This window comes from Clinocottus analis, unplaced genomic scaffold, assembly GCF_023055335.1.
Source record: "Clinocottus analis isolate CAN_PGR_092001 unplaced genomic scaffold, fCliAna1.0.p SCAF_10, whole genome shotgun sequence".
NCBI lineage: Eukaryota > Metazoa > Chordata > Actinopteri > Perciformes > Cottidae > Clinocottus > Clinocottus analis.
This window is the reverse complement of record NW_027175821.1, coordinates 3,488,621-3,503,309: the sequence shown is the minus strand read 5'-3', so window position 1 is coordinate 3,503,309 and position 14,689 is coordinate 3,488,621. Positions and strand designations below refer to the sequence as shown.

Here is a 14,689-nt window from a genome sequence, read left to right as displayed (position 1 = left end):
AAAATATCGTAAAATTACTCAAAAGTTATGGAAAAATTAACTTTTTGTCACGGTATGTTGTTGTTTTTTCAATTTAAGGTTATCTGGAGCTAAAGCAGACAAATTAATATGAAATATAAATGAAGCACTTGATAAAAATGAACAATAATAACAAGTTAGCGTAATACAGTTCATGACAACTTCACTTTAACATCAGAAAATACTATTTCCTCCTTTTTTTTCAAGTAAAACACGTTACAAAAGTACAACAATGACAAAGTTAAAGGTCATGAACAGGAAACTGAAGAAGAAAGATTTAATTATGGTACAGATTACTAAAATATTGTTCGTAAAATAACATAACACTATGGAAAATCCCTTTTCGCTGACCTCCAGCGGCTCACCGTCTGACCTCGGCTGAGTTTTCGCTCCCTTGAGTTGATCGCCCGGTGTGTCCCACACCAACACCGAAAGAGCCTCGGTGTGACGGCACAGACACCCGAGGGTGTCGTGTGGCGAGTCGGGAGCGAGAACGGGTTCACCGGGTGAACTTATCAGGGGCGCTGAGGTCAGAGGTGAAAAGAGGGAGAGAGAGAGAGAGAGAGAGAGAGAGAGAGAGAGAGAGAGAGAGAGAGAGAGGGCAGCAAAGAGCTGCTTTCAGCTGACTGTTTAGGTGTTATTCTATAAAACTAGGGTTACAGATTATTCCTGTTTGCTGTGACAAAAGATTTAAACCCCACTTAACCACTTCAATGTCTTCAGTTTAAGAAAAGCAGCTTCAGAAAAGCCTCACTTTGCTGTTTATTGTCACCTGACGGGCTTCTGAGAAACGACAGCTTACAAATCATCACTCGCAGATCATCAATAATAACTTTTGTGACAGTTCTCGTCACGGTGAGCTCTGTGAATACCAAACTGTTGTACTCTCGGGCCGCTGCGGTGTCGACACTTTGAACAACAACAACAACAAAAAATGCTTTCCCTCTTTTTTTCCCCCCATCTGGACGACTGGTCTCGTGATGGTTTCATCCTTACAGGCATGCATTCAGATCCCCATCTGTAGCATCACATCCCCATGGCCCCATTGTTAATTCACTTGTGTAGGGACAGCAGGAAGTCTGTGTCAGGATGCAGGTTTACTTGCTTTTCCCTCGTGGTAATGATACGATACGGGCTCGTAGAATCTCTCCTCTGTAGCGCCGTTAAAACTGAAAAAGGCATGTGACAGGATGGCAGCAGATGATAGGGAGAAAAAACTGTGTCTGTAGCTCCCACCAATGGAGTAGCGCTCATGCTGTTTCGTGTGTGTGTGTGTGTGTGTGTCTTTGTGTGTGTCTTTGTGTCGCCCGGATGTGTGCGCAACGCGTGTGCCCGTGTGTGTTTCTTGCGTCCACAGAGGCCGAGGAGCTCTATCAGAGGCGGGTGCTGACGATCACAGGCATCTGCGTGGCGCTGCTGGTGGTCGGCATCGTCTGTGTGGTGGCCTACTGCAAAACCAAGTATGTGTGTTCGGGGGAACATGAACGAGTGCTCTGTTTATGAAAGGGTCCAAACCCTCAAAGGAACCCACTGTGGAGAGAGAGAGGAAAATGAAAGATGGAAGGAACAATGCACTTTTTGAGGGATACTTTGCGATGTTCTGCATTATCAGATGGAACTGAAGCTCCAGCAGCTTTTATGCAGTTAGCTGCAAGTCGAGCGCTCACAAGGGTCTGGAGACATCGGAGGAGGAAGGATGAAGAAGAGGATTTCACTGCTTGTTATTTAAAGAAACTCATCTGAGATGTTTAGAGGGGAACTCACTCTTTCGTGGAGCTGCTATTCAGAGAAATGGGACGAAAGGCCTCGAGACACAGATGTTTACGCTCAAAATTCAGTTCAGTTTATTTTGTAGAGCCCAAAATCATAAATGCAAGATTTGCCTCGGAGGGCTTTGCAATCTGTACACATGACATCCCTGACACCGGATCAGGAAAAACTCCCCAAATAAAGATAATAAAAACCCTTTAACAGGGAAAAAGGGAAGAAACCTTCATAGAGCAACAGAGGAGGCTCCTCTATCAGGATGGACAGAAGCAACAGATGTCATGTGACCAGAAGGAGCAGCGTAACAGCTGGTTATTATTTAAAAAAGAGTTTTATAGATTCAAGTAAAGTATCTCAAAATTGGACATAAGGACAGTACTTAAGTATGTTTACTGAGTTACTTTCAACCTCATTATCTATGCAACAAAAGGCAAATTATTTGTTTGTTTGTTTGTCGGTGGGTTTGTCATGTTGGCAGCATGGGATAAAAGAAAATTAAAAATCATTCATAGTGAATATATATATATATATATATTTAGCACGTTTGCCGTATCACTGATTAGCTCCTTCGTCCTCCACCGTCCAGGAAGCAGAGGAAGAAGATGCACAGTCACCTCCACCAGAACCAGAACCAGTGTGTGGAGCAGCCCAACCGCATCCTGATCAACGGGCCCAAACCCCCCGGGCCCGGCCCGGAGGAGATCCCCATGGTTGACGTGAGTTCACAAAACACACACACACACACACACACACACACACACACACACACAGTGGAGGCCCGGCACGGGTGATCCTGAGGTCGGGTTTAACTGACAGGCTGGAAAGGAAACGTCACCTCCTCACCGACTCTCCACGCTCCACACTGAGCGGAAACTCGCGACGGGTCCTGACAGGGTGGAGGTTTACTCGGAGGTGGAGGTGAAGAAGTAACTGCTGTGTGTGTGTGTGTGTGTGTGTTTGTGTTTTAAAGCAACAACGTTAGCTGATTACATTGCCATGTCGAGATGAGGAAACGTTCCCATCCTGCCAAGAGGGATACGTCGTTTTATTCTTTAAATTATTACTACAACTAGTTAAGATCAAAATGTGTGCCCGAGTGGCTGCGATGTCTGTGGTGCTTCTGGTGGCCAAGATTAACAATCATACAGGACGACAAAACAACACATTTATACGTAGCTATAAGCTCCTAATCAGGATGCATGCAAGTCACATTTTGTGCCTTCCTCTCAAAGTGCTGCTGGGAAAAAAAGACAGATTTGCCTGTTTTAATTCAATATACCTGCCTATAAATAGGCGTTTTATAAGATATAATTTATTCCAAAGGAGAGACAGGAGATGACACCGGATGTCGGCGTCACCTGAGCAAACCGCTCAGGAAAGCCGGCCGAGCCGCGAGCCGCTTCCTGTCTCCTGAGACGGAGCCGCCGGTAGACTTCATGCGGCTTTGCCACTTAGATTTAACTCCAGCAAGAAGGTTCTTTAAGCCCTCGGAAAAGTCTCTGCGTGAATAAAGCGCCGATCCACTGACAACTCAGGGAAATGCGGTGACACAAAGCTGGCCGCGCGACGTCAACGACAGAAACACCTGCCGTCCTCCTGGAGGCTGAAACGTGCACGAGTCGGCAGAAAAAGAAGAAGAAAAAAAAAGATCTGTGCAGGAAAATCCTCGACACTTAAGCATGGTTGCTGTGTAATATGTGTGTGTGCGTGTGTGTGTGTGTGTGTGTGTGTGTTGCAGTACATTTCCAAGAGCGTCCCGACGACAGAGTGCGTGATCAGCCACGGCGCCGAGGGTGCGGGCAACTACGCAGGAAGCCGAATGTCCACCCGCTCCCACCACTCCACCACTGCCTCACATGCTTCCAGGTTAGAGCTGCCACACACACACACACACACACACACACACACACACACACACAAATGAGATTCGAGTGAACCAAACCTTCAACAACATGATCTACTTGTTGGTAGTGTAGTTAATCCTCCTGCGCCAATTTTGAGTCCCAGCATGCCCCATTCAGACACCTTTTGGCATTAAATACGTAAAAAATTTGAATTTTTCGACCGAACGACACAGTTTTTTTGACTGAAACTCTTTCCTAACAGGCAAAGACTTTTGTTTTATTGTGATTTTTGTTGCAGATTTTGATTTTTTTAGGTCCTAATCTTTCCAAAAAGGTGTCTTATTGACCGCTCCAGGAGTCCAGGAATCTGGCTCATATCAAGCTGGATGTCCATAGTTAAGATCAAAATGTCTTTTAAAAGTGATTTTTTTTTTCCAGATATACATTTTTTATCCAAGACTTTGCTGAACAAATACATACAATAAACACAAGTATTGGAATTAATTTGGGTTTCCTACGACGACTCAAACAGGGAAAAAAAGGTCTGGAGATAAAAATTGGTTGACCAGTTTTCAACGGGTTGAACTGGTTTTGAAAATGATGTTTTTTTCCTTTAAGTATTACGACAAAATCAAGTATTAGAAACTCCCACCAGTACTAGCTCCTTGTTTAACTCATGCATTCACGCTCCACAGGTCACACGCAGTCCGATTGTGTCGCTGTTGGTTGTCAATAATGTCGGCAGTACTTAGTACTATTTTAAAAATCTGAATAATCACTTCATGGCGCTTCCATAGACTCACGCATGTGGACATTTTCTTTCGCAGTACCGTCTCTTTTTACCCAGCATTCCTCCTGCCTTCATCGGTGCTACCTTAACCTTTTCAACTTGTTCTGCTAACACCTACACACACACACACACACACACACACACCTGCAGACACGAGGAGCAGACGTGGAGCATGGAGCGAACCGAGAGCATGAACTCAGACTGCCAGTCGGGCGGGCTGTCCAGCTCGGTGGGAACCAGTAAGTGCAGCAGCCCGGCGTGCATGGCGAGGAGGGCGGCCCACTGGGGCTGCACGGACACGTCCGGCCCCGGGATGCAGTACGGGGACTCGTACGACTCGCTAAGAGACTCGCCTCACAGCGACAGGTAGGGAAGGTAGCAGCGTGTGTGTGTGTGTGTGTGTGTGTGTGTGTGTGTGTGTGGCAGTGTTCATGACTGTCCAACACTTTTACTTCATTTAGTTTGTTGTCACGGCAGCTCTCTCTGGCGACACCAAGTGGCGGCCATTTGTTGTCAACGACAAAAAACTACAACACCCAGACACTGTGGCCTTTACACACACTGTAATGTGACTTTATAAACCAGTGCTGCGCCGGCAGTGAAGGTACTGACGTGATTAAACCACTCTGATGGTCTCCTACATGTCCCAGAATGCCCAGCGTCGAAACACCAGACTTGACATGCATGTATTTAGCAGAGTGTAGTACAAATTATTGATTACACATTTAATAAGGTGTAAAGATTTTTACATGATTTCATTTACTCTGTACAACATAAAAACTGCTTTGTGTCTCCATGTTGTTCTTATTATATCATAAAAGTTCCAATAAATTGTGACGGCACAAATATGTAACTCACAATAAGCGATGCTACAATGCTATCATGCTATCATGCTATCGCCCCTCTTTTCTGTGCATTAACGACTGAACTCCGCGAGGAGCGGCAGTCGTCCGCTCATGTTCAGCAATGTTGGACATATTCTCGGGGTGGACTGAGTGGGTGGCGAGGTGGATCAGCGGTTATCGCTGTCATCTCACGGCAAAAAAAAAAAGGTCAGCGCGTCCGAGCCGGAGCCGGAGCCGGAGCCGGAGCCAGCTGGCTGCAGCGCTCCTGAGAGGAGCTGGTGTACATATTTACAACCACGGACCCAAAGAAGGGCCCACAGGTGTGAACGTTGTTTGTCTGTGTGTGTGTGTGTGTGTGTGTGTGTGTTTCAGCCCTGGTTACCTGTCCAGGGTGTGTCCCTCTTCTTGTCCAGTGCATGCTGGGTAGGCAAATGGTTTGGAAGCCAGATGGATGTCACAGAATGGCTGCTACACACACACACACACACACACACACACACACACGCACACGATCGTGCATGCGATTCGGACTCCTCACTAACCCGCCGCTGTCCTTCCCGTCCAGGTACGTGTCGGCGCTCACCACGCCGGCGCGGCTCTCCCCGGTGGAGTTCCACTACCCCGCGCTGCCGCCCCAGGTGCCCACCTTCCACATCACCTCGCCCAACACGGGCCACGCCCTCTCCCTGCCCCCCGCCGCCGCCGTGTACCACAGAGAGGACGACCAGCCGCTGCTACGATGCCCCGACGTGCGTAGGCCGCTGGAGTACACACACACACACACACACGCACACGCACAATGACGGCGATGGTGACGCGATGTCATCAGTTGAGGATGTTCAGCTGTGTTCATTTGTTTTTTTTGTCGACGAAAATGCCGCCCAAAAGCAGCAACGCATCAGTCTTTCTCTCTTTGTTTTTAAAAAAAGAACAGAGTCACAAATATTGTATTGTTTTTAAAGACTAAATAATTTCACAAAACAGGTCGGACAGTGTGTTTTTTTTCTTTAGTTCATATGAGTCAAACAGGATTAAATTGTCTGTCTTTGTTGGGGGACTATTTTCCGCCGATGAATAATACATGCAGCGCTGTTGTGAGTGTTCAGGGCAGCAGGACGGTGTGTGTGTGTGTGTGTGTGTGTGTGTGTGTGTGTGTGTGTGTGTGTGTGTGTGTGTGTGTGGGATCAGCTCAACACAGCAGTGTGGCTCTCTGATGTGTTTGTTCTCGGGCTCTGCGGCACAGAGGAATGGGCCCCGTTTCTGGTGAAAGCGATCATGATGTATTTCTGTGAGCGAGTGAATATTTATCTGAACACGTTAGCCAACGCCGGCTCGCCAAAATGGTGGACTTTCATCACGGCTGGAGAAAAATACAAGTATAAATAAATAACCTGCACGCCTGACATTAGTCTCTGCGTGCCTCGAACTATCCAGCGGAAACAAGTTGCCGCTCCACATCGGCAACAAGTGCCTGAAGAGAGTCTTTAGAAGGAGAGGGAGGCTAAATACGAGCAACATTTTCTCTCCATCTCTCTAACAGTTCAGCCGTCTGCGTTAGCGACGAGGCTTTGCTGATCTCAAAGGGATGCGATCAAAAGAGTTTGGAGCAAATCTCCTTCTATTGTGGCGTCCAATAACACGGCACGATGTCATATATACGCTCTTGCAACTGCAACCGCGGCTGCCCTCGCAGGAGCATCGACGGACTCCTTTTTGGTTTATGTTTCCCGCCTTTTCCACACGCCAGAGCAGTCGGTGGCGCAACGACCGTTTAAAGTGGACTATCCCACGCCATCTCTGGGCGTGGGATAGTCGTTGTGTGTCCTTATACTCTGTCAAAGACGGGTTGTATAAATGCTCGTATTTGCAGGACCTCCTTAGCCAAACGTTCTTCAACGGGATCCATTGTTTGTGTTTCTGCTACCGGAAATGCGAGACTCAGAAAGGACGTGGTTAGCAGACCAATCACAGCCTTGCGGGCTGCGAACGGCTCGTGTGGCTTTGTCGGATCGCCAGAAATTTTGGGCGACGCTAGCAACCATGCAAGATGGCCGACGGGACTACGCAAAGGGGCCTTGCAGGTCGTGCGTCTCTGCGTAAAACCCGAGTATAAAGGACCCTTAACGTTAGCCCACTAGCGTTAGCCTCTCAGGAATGAAATGCTAATTGTTCTGCCAAAACATACAGATTCAACAGATACACTTTTCTTCCAGGATGGGAGTTTATACCGGCAGCCCCGGCGTCCGCGGCGGCCCTACCTGACGGAGAGCACGGGCAGCCTGCCGTCCAGCCCCTACCGTCTGCCCGACGACGAGGCCTACGAGACCACGCAGGAGTACGCGTCTTCGCGGGAGCCCATCCGGAGCCGGCGCCGGCCGCGCCGCAACCGCCTCAACGGACACGTCTCCCAGCGCTCGACGGGCCATCGGAACTACAGCTCGCAGAGCTTCAGCCAGTCGGACGAGGAGGAGGACGAGGAGGAGGAAGAGGAGGAGGAGGAGGAGGAAGAGGAGGAGGAGGACGCTCACGGGGAGAGCACGCCTTTCCTCAGTATGCAGAACATGAACATGGACCCGCCCCCCGCCGCGCCGGGTTACCGCGCGTCGTCCGGCGCCGACACACGGACTCACCGCGGGCTGAGCCGGCCCGCGGCGCGCAGCAACGGGCAGAACCGCGTCGCCCAGTCGCACCGCTCCAAGGCCGACAAGATGCCCCTTTAAGACTTACCCCCCCCCCCCCCCTCCCTCCTCCCTGAAACCCCCCACACCACCCCACCCCTCCACCTCACACACTCCTCCTACTGTACACACAACCAGTGGACTAGAGACCTGCACCTAGGAGAAATATTTTTATTTTGTATAACAGACAGATATTCTAAACAAATGAAATATTTATTTTCATTTCAGCAAAAATTGTCTACTAGCTAACAGCAAAGACTTTTTTTATAACAGGGCGGGGAGGGGAATATTTATATGTAAAGTTTTTTGATTTACAGCATTACGAGAGATGAAAAAATAAGAGAATTACGTGCCAATTTTTTCACAAGTTAGATAAATAGAATAATATTGTGGTGCCTTTTGCTGTATGCTGAAGTCGGAGGTCCCATTGAGTTTTTGTAGCCTTTCTTATAAAGACTCCTCGTTTTTTATAGAGACCAACCCTCTTCCTTCCTTTTGCTTTGGTTTTCTCTTTCTTTTTATTTTGGGATCTTCCTCTTTTTTGAACTGTGATCTGATTACGTCATCATGCAATATTGATTCCTCCTGTGTAAAAGGTGTCTGTTTACATGAGTATGATCCACGCGACGCGCTCGATTCACAGGGACATTTAAGTCACTGACGCAACCGGAAGTGTAGGGTAGTTCCTCTCGGATGAATCGCATCGGCCGTTCATGTCCTCGTGCGCCGCCTGTCAGTCATTTCGTTGTTACATCTGTGAAAAGAAGAGGTTTTTTTGGGGGGGAGAGGGAGGGATTCCTGTGTAGGTGTTCAGGGTGCTGTCACGACATTTGGTGGTGGTTGCATAGTGTGTGTGTGTGTGTGTGACTGTGTGTGTGACTGTGTGTGTGTGTGTACACCCCATGAAGCCTCATTCGGTTGGCGGCCTGCGTTCACCTTGAACTGGTGGTGTCTTGTTTGACTGACGTGTTCCTCCTCTCACCGAATCCTCACGCCTGCCAGAAGCTCCACTGCACTGTAAGAACCTCCCACACACACACACACACACACACACACACACACACACACACACACATCCGTGAGCAGTCGTCGGCCCCGAAACACACCAATCCAGTTGTAATCCAGCCTGACTCTGGCCTCCCGTGGACTGCCCAGCCCCGCCCGTTTTCCTATGCCAGCAGCTTAGAGCCGCACTGTGTCTCAGGACTTCCCCCCTCCCATCACATCACACACACACACACACACACAAAAAGACTCAAAGCAGCGAGCGCATCTCAGTCACAGTTCAGTCCGCAGGCCAGATTCCCCCCTCTCCCCCTCCTCCCCCTCTCCTCCTCCTCCCTCACATCACTTCCCCTTCCCGTCTGTCCGTCTGGTTGCGTCCAAGATGAAGGAAGCGTGGGGGGTGAAAAACTCTGGTTTACTTTCAAAAGGTTGTGTGTGTGTGTGTGTGTGTGTGTGTGTGTGTATGTATGTGTGTGGTGGTGTTGGGGGGGGGGCACGTCTGTTCACTATGTTGTGGGGGTGTGGCTGTGGGGGTGTGCCCCCCCCCACCCCTGCTACTCTGGGTCCGCCTCCTCCTCCTCCCACACACACACCTGTTTTTCTTCTTTTACTAACACTTCTTTTACTTTACGGGGCCCCTCTCTCTCCACCGACCCCCAAAAGGACTCGCCACCACCCCCCCCCCCCCCTTGTAGCGACGGCGCCGCTCCGACTTGAGTCGAAATACTTTCTTTTTTTTTCTGAAGCTCGCAGCCAAACGACGGTACACACGATGATACCGAGTCCTGCATCCTTGATTTGCATTCCTCTACCTTTTTATTGATTGAACTTCCTTTGCTTGGTCATATTGACTGAATGATCTGTTGTCTGTCTGTCTCCGTCCGCCCCTCCACCTCCCATCGACCACTCACCTCCATGTCTTTCTCCCCCCTCCCTCCCCCCACCCGTCCTGTACCGACCCACAGAAGCAACTAGCAGATGAAGTTAGGCCGCCCCATCTCCAGACGAGACCCGCTCAAGCTCACCGAGGAACACGTGTCCTGATTCCAGTTTATTTCCAACAAGTCGAGGGTTTTTTCTTCTTCGTTTTCACACAGGAGATGCATGGATCACAGATATAGAAAGTATCTTAAAAATGGCGACCAACCCCCTTCCAGATTTAGATTCAGGGGAATCATGCTAGAAATATATTTTTAAAAAAACAAAACATTATTTGGGGTTCATGGCCCAAAAGGTCTGGCTAGTTTTGTCTTATTATCACTGTAATCAATCTGGGATTTGCAACGTGGAAATCCTGCAAGTGAGGGTAGTGTGCTTCTAGAGATAGTTGAATTGTTAACACCCCCGCCCCTCTTTCTCCTCACCCTGCACTCCCCCTTTGCCTTTTACATACACACACACACACACACACACACACACACACACACACACACACACACACACACGCACACAAAGCCCTACCATGTTTGTGTTTGTCAAGCAGTTTGCCTTTATCTTTTTTACCTCCAAACTCTCTCCTTCTCCTCTCCTTTCCTCTCCTCTCCTCTCCTTTCCTCTCCTCTCCTCTCCTTTCCTTTCCTCTCCTCTTCACTCCTTTCCTCTCCACTCACCCCCCCAACCCCTCTGCATGTCCTAGTGGTACTGGTAGTTGGGTGCATGGAAAAAGCAGCAAGCAAATCGTTTTTCCACTCGGTGAAAAAATAAAAAAAACGTGTCTTCATTTTAACATTCAGCAATAAATCCCCTTCTCTTCATGTCCATCGTTCTTGGAATATGCTAGATGATTTTTTGCAAGTTTTATCCAAAACATACTACTTGTAAAAGAAGAAAAATCCAAAACCACCCCTTCATATGAAAAATAAAACTTTATTCCTACCATTTTGAAACAGTCCTGTCATCTTTGTCACACAGAAGAAGAAAAAAACAGTTTTTTTTATTTACAGCGGTCTAGAAATTGTCGTTTCTTCTTTATTTAAATGAATTAGTGGTAACAAAGTCAGGAAGCCGGTGTCCAGGAGGTTTGACCAGTAAGTGGCAGCATTCACCTCGTCGATAACCTCATGTGCCATTAACAAGGTGATGTGTCCGGGGGAGGAAACGTTCTTTAATCACAGATTATTTGCAATATTTCATGCAACTTTTTTTTCGAGGAAACAATGCTTTGGATTGCAACATTTAAAAATGTTCAAAATGTCAAATAACAGCTTATTGATGACTTTTAATATCATTCAAATTGGCCTAGCAGACATTTTGACACATGACAAACCAGGAAACCCCCTCGGTGGCACCTCAATCCCTCGTGTTAATCTGAATTCCTCTCAGTTTTGCCTCTTCCGGCTCCTGGAACACTGAGCTCATGCTCCGTCATGTCTTCCACGACACGTCATCGCCTGCGCTTTCCGTCCTTTTGAACTACGAAAATGGGGCAGAACGTAGACGCGTACCAATGAACAAGTTGTGTAACAATTAGCGCACAGGTGTAAAACACACTACTTCCTTGAACCCTTTGTTGCACGATTAAACTGACCCAGATTACAGCGGGGATGTACGCTGTGATGGGGTCAGTGTAATCACCTAAAAAACACGTTTTAAAACTGCTCTGCGGGTCGCCAGCTCATCTCACATGGACGCTGGATTAAAAACGTAACGACCGGCCTCTTCTTCACGTCACAAGGTGTTTCTATTCCACCTGAGAGACTCAGGTGTTTTTTGATTTCAACCAGTAACATTTATTTAGAGTTTGAAAGCGCTGGTTCTCCACAGAGCTCCACCACAGGACCAGGCCTTTGGGTGCTCGCAGGTCTATGTTTTTCAGCTTTGGGTGCTTCCCATCAGTGAAACCTGCAGTGGGGATAAAAAAAACCCCGACATTTCCAGGATTCCCGGCACACTCTCAAGCACTTTGAGGCCTCTCCCGCCCTCCCGGACCTGTTACGCAGCCGCCAGACCTGTCCAGGTTTCACTCAGCTGGCAGGCGGATGTAACGGCTGACTTCATAAACAACAGCAGAGGCAGAACATGTCCGTCCTGTTTGCGCTCAGTGGGTGGATCTATATCTGTGTGTTCTTAGACAACGGCATGTCATCTCATGATGATCTTTGTTGACACGCGTTGTGGCTTCGCGGTCGCTCCGCAGCCGATCAGGTGAATTTAGGACAGACGGGAGCGACAACCTTGACAGGAACCCATCGCGTCGGAGTCAATCTTTTCCCCTTCCGACAACGCTCTGACGGCGGGGCCATCGGATGACGAGCGCGGACGACCGGCGTCGCTGATCACATCGGACGAGTATTCAATGAATGTGGGAGTCTTCACTCGGGGGAAGAAGAGAAAGAAGGTAAGCGAAAGAGAAAGCCGCTCATTCATTTCAGCGCCCCGACGAGAAGGAAGAGCTCATCTTGCCAAATGACTGGAGGCCGACGTATCGAAAAGAACTTTAATTAGGATTTGTGGTCCACTTGGCGAGCCCGTCTGGCCCGGTTGGAACTGAATCGTAGATGCGCTCGTCTCTGGAGAACATTTTGAACGTTTTAAATGTCCGTTCCAACTGGGCAAAAGTCACCTGCTGATGAGAATACACTACAATCAAAACCTCCAGCACAGCGACTAAGTGGAGCTTCTTGGTGTCTTTGTTTGGTCGACTCTCTCTCTTCGACTGTTTTCCTCTCTGTTCAAGCAACTCACGACACATTTATACTCAAAAACATCTTTTTTTACGCACATTTGTCCCAAACTAACATCCTATTGGTTCCTCTGCAGCTAAATGGCACGCTTCTTCTGCCGCTGGCGCACCGTGTTGATCTGCGTGTGCACGCCGTGCATCGCCTTCGTCTTGCTACTGGCCTACGTCACTCTGATCCTGTGCTTGGCCATACATGGCAGAGAGGGGAGCCCCCTACCGCTTCACTTTGTGGCCCAGGGGACTTTTAGCAACGGCAATTTCGCCCCGCTCCCTAAAACTTTCTGGCAGCTGGGTCAGCACGTCGACGGCCTCTGGAACCGACTCCAGCGGACCGTCGACCACCATTTCAACCCCATCCTGCGACCCGACTACGTCCGCGCGGGATCTGGAAACGATACCTCTTACGAGTCCCTGCTGGAGCGAGGTTTCTCTGAAGTCGTCGGCTTGGACGGCGTGAAGGAAAGCTTCGATGGGCTATCGCGTCAGACGCAGGAGTTTCTGAGCCACATGCACAGGAGGGACTACCCCGCCCTCATCCAGCCCGACGGCGTCTGTGGAGCCGGGGCGAAGGACGAGAGGAAGGCCCCTCTCCTCCTGCTGGCCATCAAGTCAATGGAGCTGAACTTCAGGAACCGGCAGGCCATTCGACGGACCTGGGGCCAGGCGGGACGGGTAGCCGGCCAGTGGAGGAACGGCAAAGGAGGAGGGGGTGGCGGAGCTTACGTCCGCAGGGTCTTCCTGCTCGGGAACGGGAGGAACGAGAGCGCCGGCGGGAGTTTATCCGAGTTACTGCAGACGGAGAGCGACCGTTACGGAGACATCCTGCAGTGGGACTTCAGAGACACCTTTTTCAATCTCACCGTGAAGGACGTGCTCTTCTGGGGCTGGTTCTCGCGCTCGTGCAACCGGACCCTCTTCGTCTTCAAGGGGGACGACGACGTCTTCGTCAACACCCCGAGGATGGTGACGTACTTGCAGGAGCAGCTGAAGAAGCCGCGGGCCCGCGAGACCATCGGAGACTTCATGGTCGGGGACGTCATAGCTGAAGGATTACCCAACCGAGTCAACAAGTCCAAATACTTCATCCCGGACGGCTTCTACAAGGGCCTCTACCCCGCCTATGCAGGCGGAGGAGGGGTGGTGTACTCCAGCCGCTTGACCAGGCGCCTGCTCCACGTGTCCAAGAGGGTTCACCTGTTCCCGATCGACGACGTCTACGTGGGGATGTGTATGGTTCGGCTCAACGCTCAACCCGTCCACCACCCGGCCTTCCTCACGTTCGACTTTCCCAAGAAGGAAGAGGAGCAGCTGTGCGCTTATCACACAATCCTATTGGTCCACAAGCGAAGCCCCGCCCAGGTCGTTGACCTTTGGGACGATTTGAAAATGACCCGGGCCCAGTGTTGGGACGTTCCCCTGAGAGGGGCGAACAAACCCGAGCTGTGAAACATCCGAAGTTTCACGAACGCACAATTATTGCCGCGACAGTGTTTTAGTGAGCTGCTCATGTCGAACACTGTATTATTTTAACGTTTTTTACTTAACTGATCCATGTCTTGGGGTCATATTTAATTATAGTAGAAAATGGAAACACCTTGAGGAGATTGAACCATTTGTAAAGCAGTATTTTTGACATATTTTTAAATCAGCATACCTTGTTTTGTACTTTTATGTGTGAATATTTGATCTGAAAGAGCATCGATTGCCATTTCTTGTGTTGTATCAAAAATAACCTTAATGACTTGGGACTGTAAATCATCACTGTGATCATGTTTCATTACATTTTGAATGTTACATCACTGCTTTTTGCAGGTTTCATATCACTCTACCACTGCACTGCCACAAAATGAAGTTGGCTACAATGTATTTTATTGAACTGAAATGAAAGGAAACGGAGGGAGAATAATATGGAAATGCTACATTTTGCAACAGAAAACAGGCAGCAGCGACATCGTTGTCTTCTGGAAAAAGAAACGCAGCAAGCGTGACTGATGACAAGTATACCCCAAACGCCTCGGGGACAAAATGTGTCAAGAAGAGCAGTTCCTGTAGAACGGGTT

The 14,689-nt window shown here is 49.0% G+C and overlaps 2 protein-coding genes across 3 annotated transcripts in view; both read left to right on the top strand.

Moving 5' to 3' along the window:
• The window catches only part of nrg2b (neuregulin 2b), a 48,941-nt gene extending 39,550 nt beyond the window's left edge, over window positions 1–9,391 (top strand). For both annotated transcript variants that reach the window (XM_068582748.1, XM_068582740.1), the window contains 6 exons: window positions 1,376–1,478; window positions 2,372–2,501; window positions 3,524–3,651; window positions 4,570–4,785; window positions 5,830–6,013; window positions 7,478–9,391. In XM_068582748.1, coding sequence (XP_068438849.1) covers window positions 1,376–1,478; window positions 2,372–2,501; window positions 3,524–3,651; window positions 4,570–4,785; window positions 5,830–6,013; window positions 7,478–7,984 — 1,268 coding nt within the window. In that variant the 3' untranslated portion in view covers window positions 7,985–9,391. The remainder of the gene's footprint in view (window positions 1–1,375; window positions 1,479–2,371; window positions 2,502–3,523; window positions 3,652–4,569; window positions 4,786–5,829; window positions 6,014–7,477) is intronic.
• A 3,319-nt stretch (window positions 9,392–12,710) lies between these two features.
• On the top strand, window positions 12,711–14,075 carry si:dkey-160o24.3 (N-acetyllactosaminide beta-1,3-N-acetylglucosaminyltransferase 2). The gene has a single exon (XM_068582760.1). The coding sequence runs from the start codon at window positions 12,711–12,713 to the stop codon at window positions 14,073–14,075; it is 1,365 nt and encodes a 454-aa protein (XP_068438861.1).
• The last annotated feature ends 614 nt before the right edge of the window (window positions 14,076–14,689 follow it).

Coding starts and splice junctions, on each gene's coding strand:
- si:dkey-160o24.3 (XM_068582760.1), top strand. CDS start 12,711: ATGGCACGCTTCTTCTGCCGCTGGCGCACCGTGTTGATCTGCGTGTGC.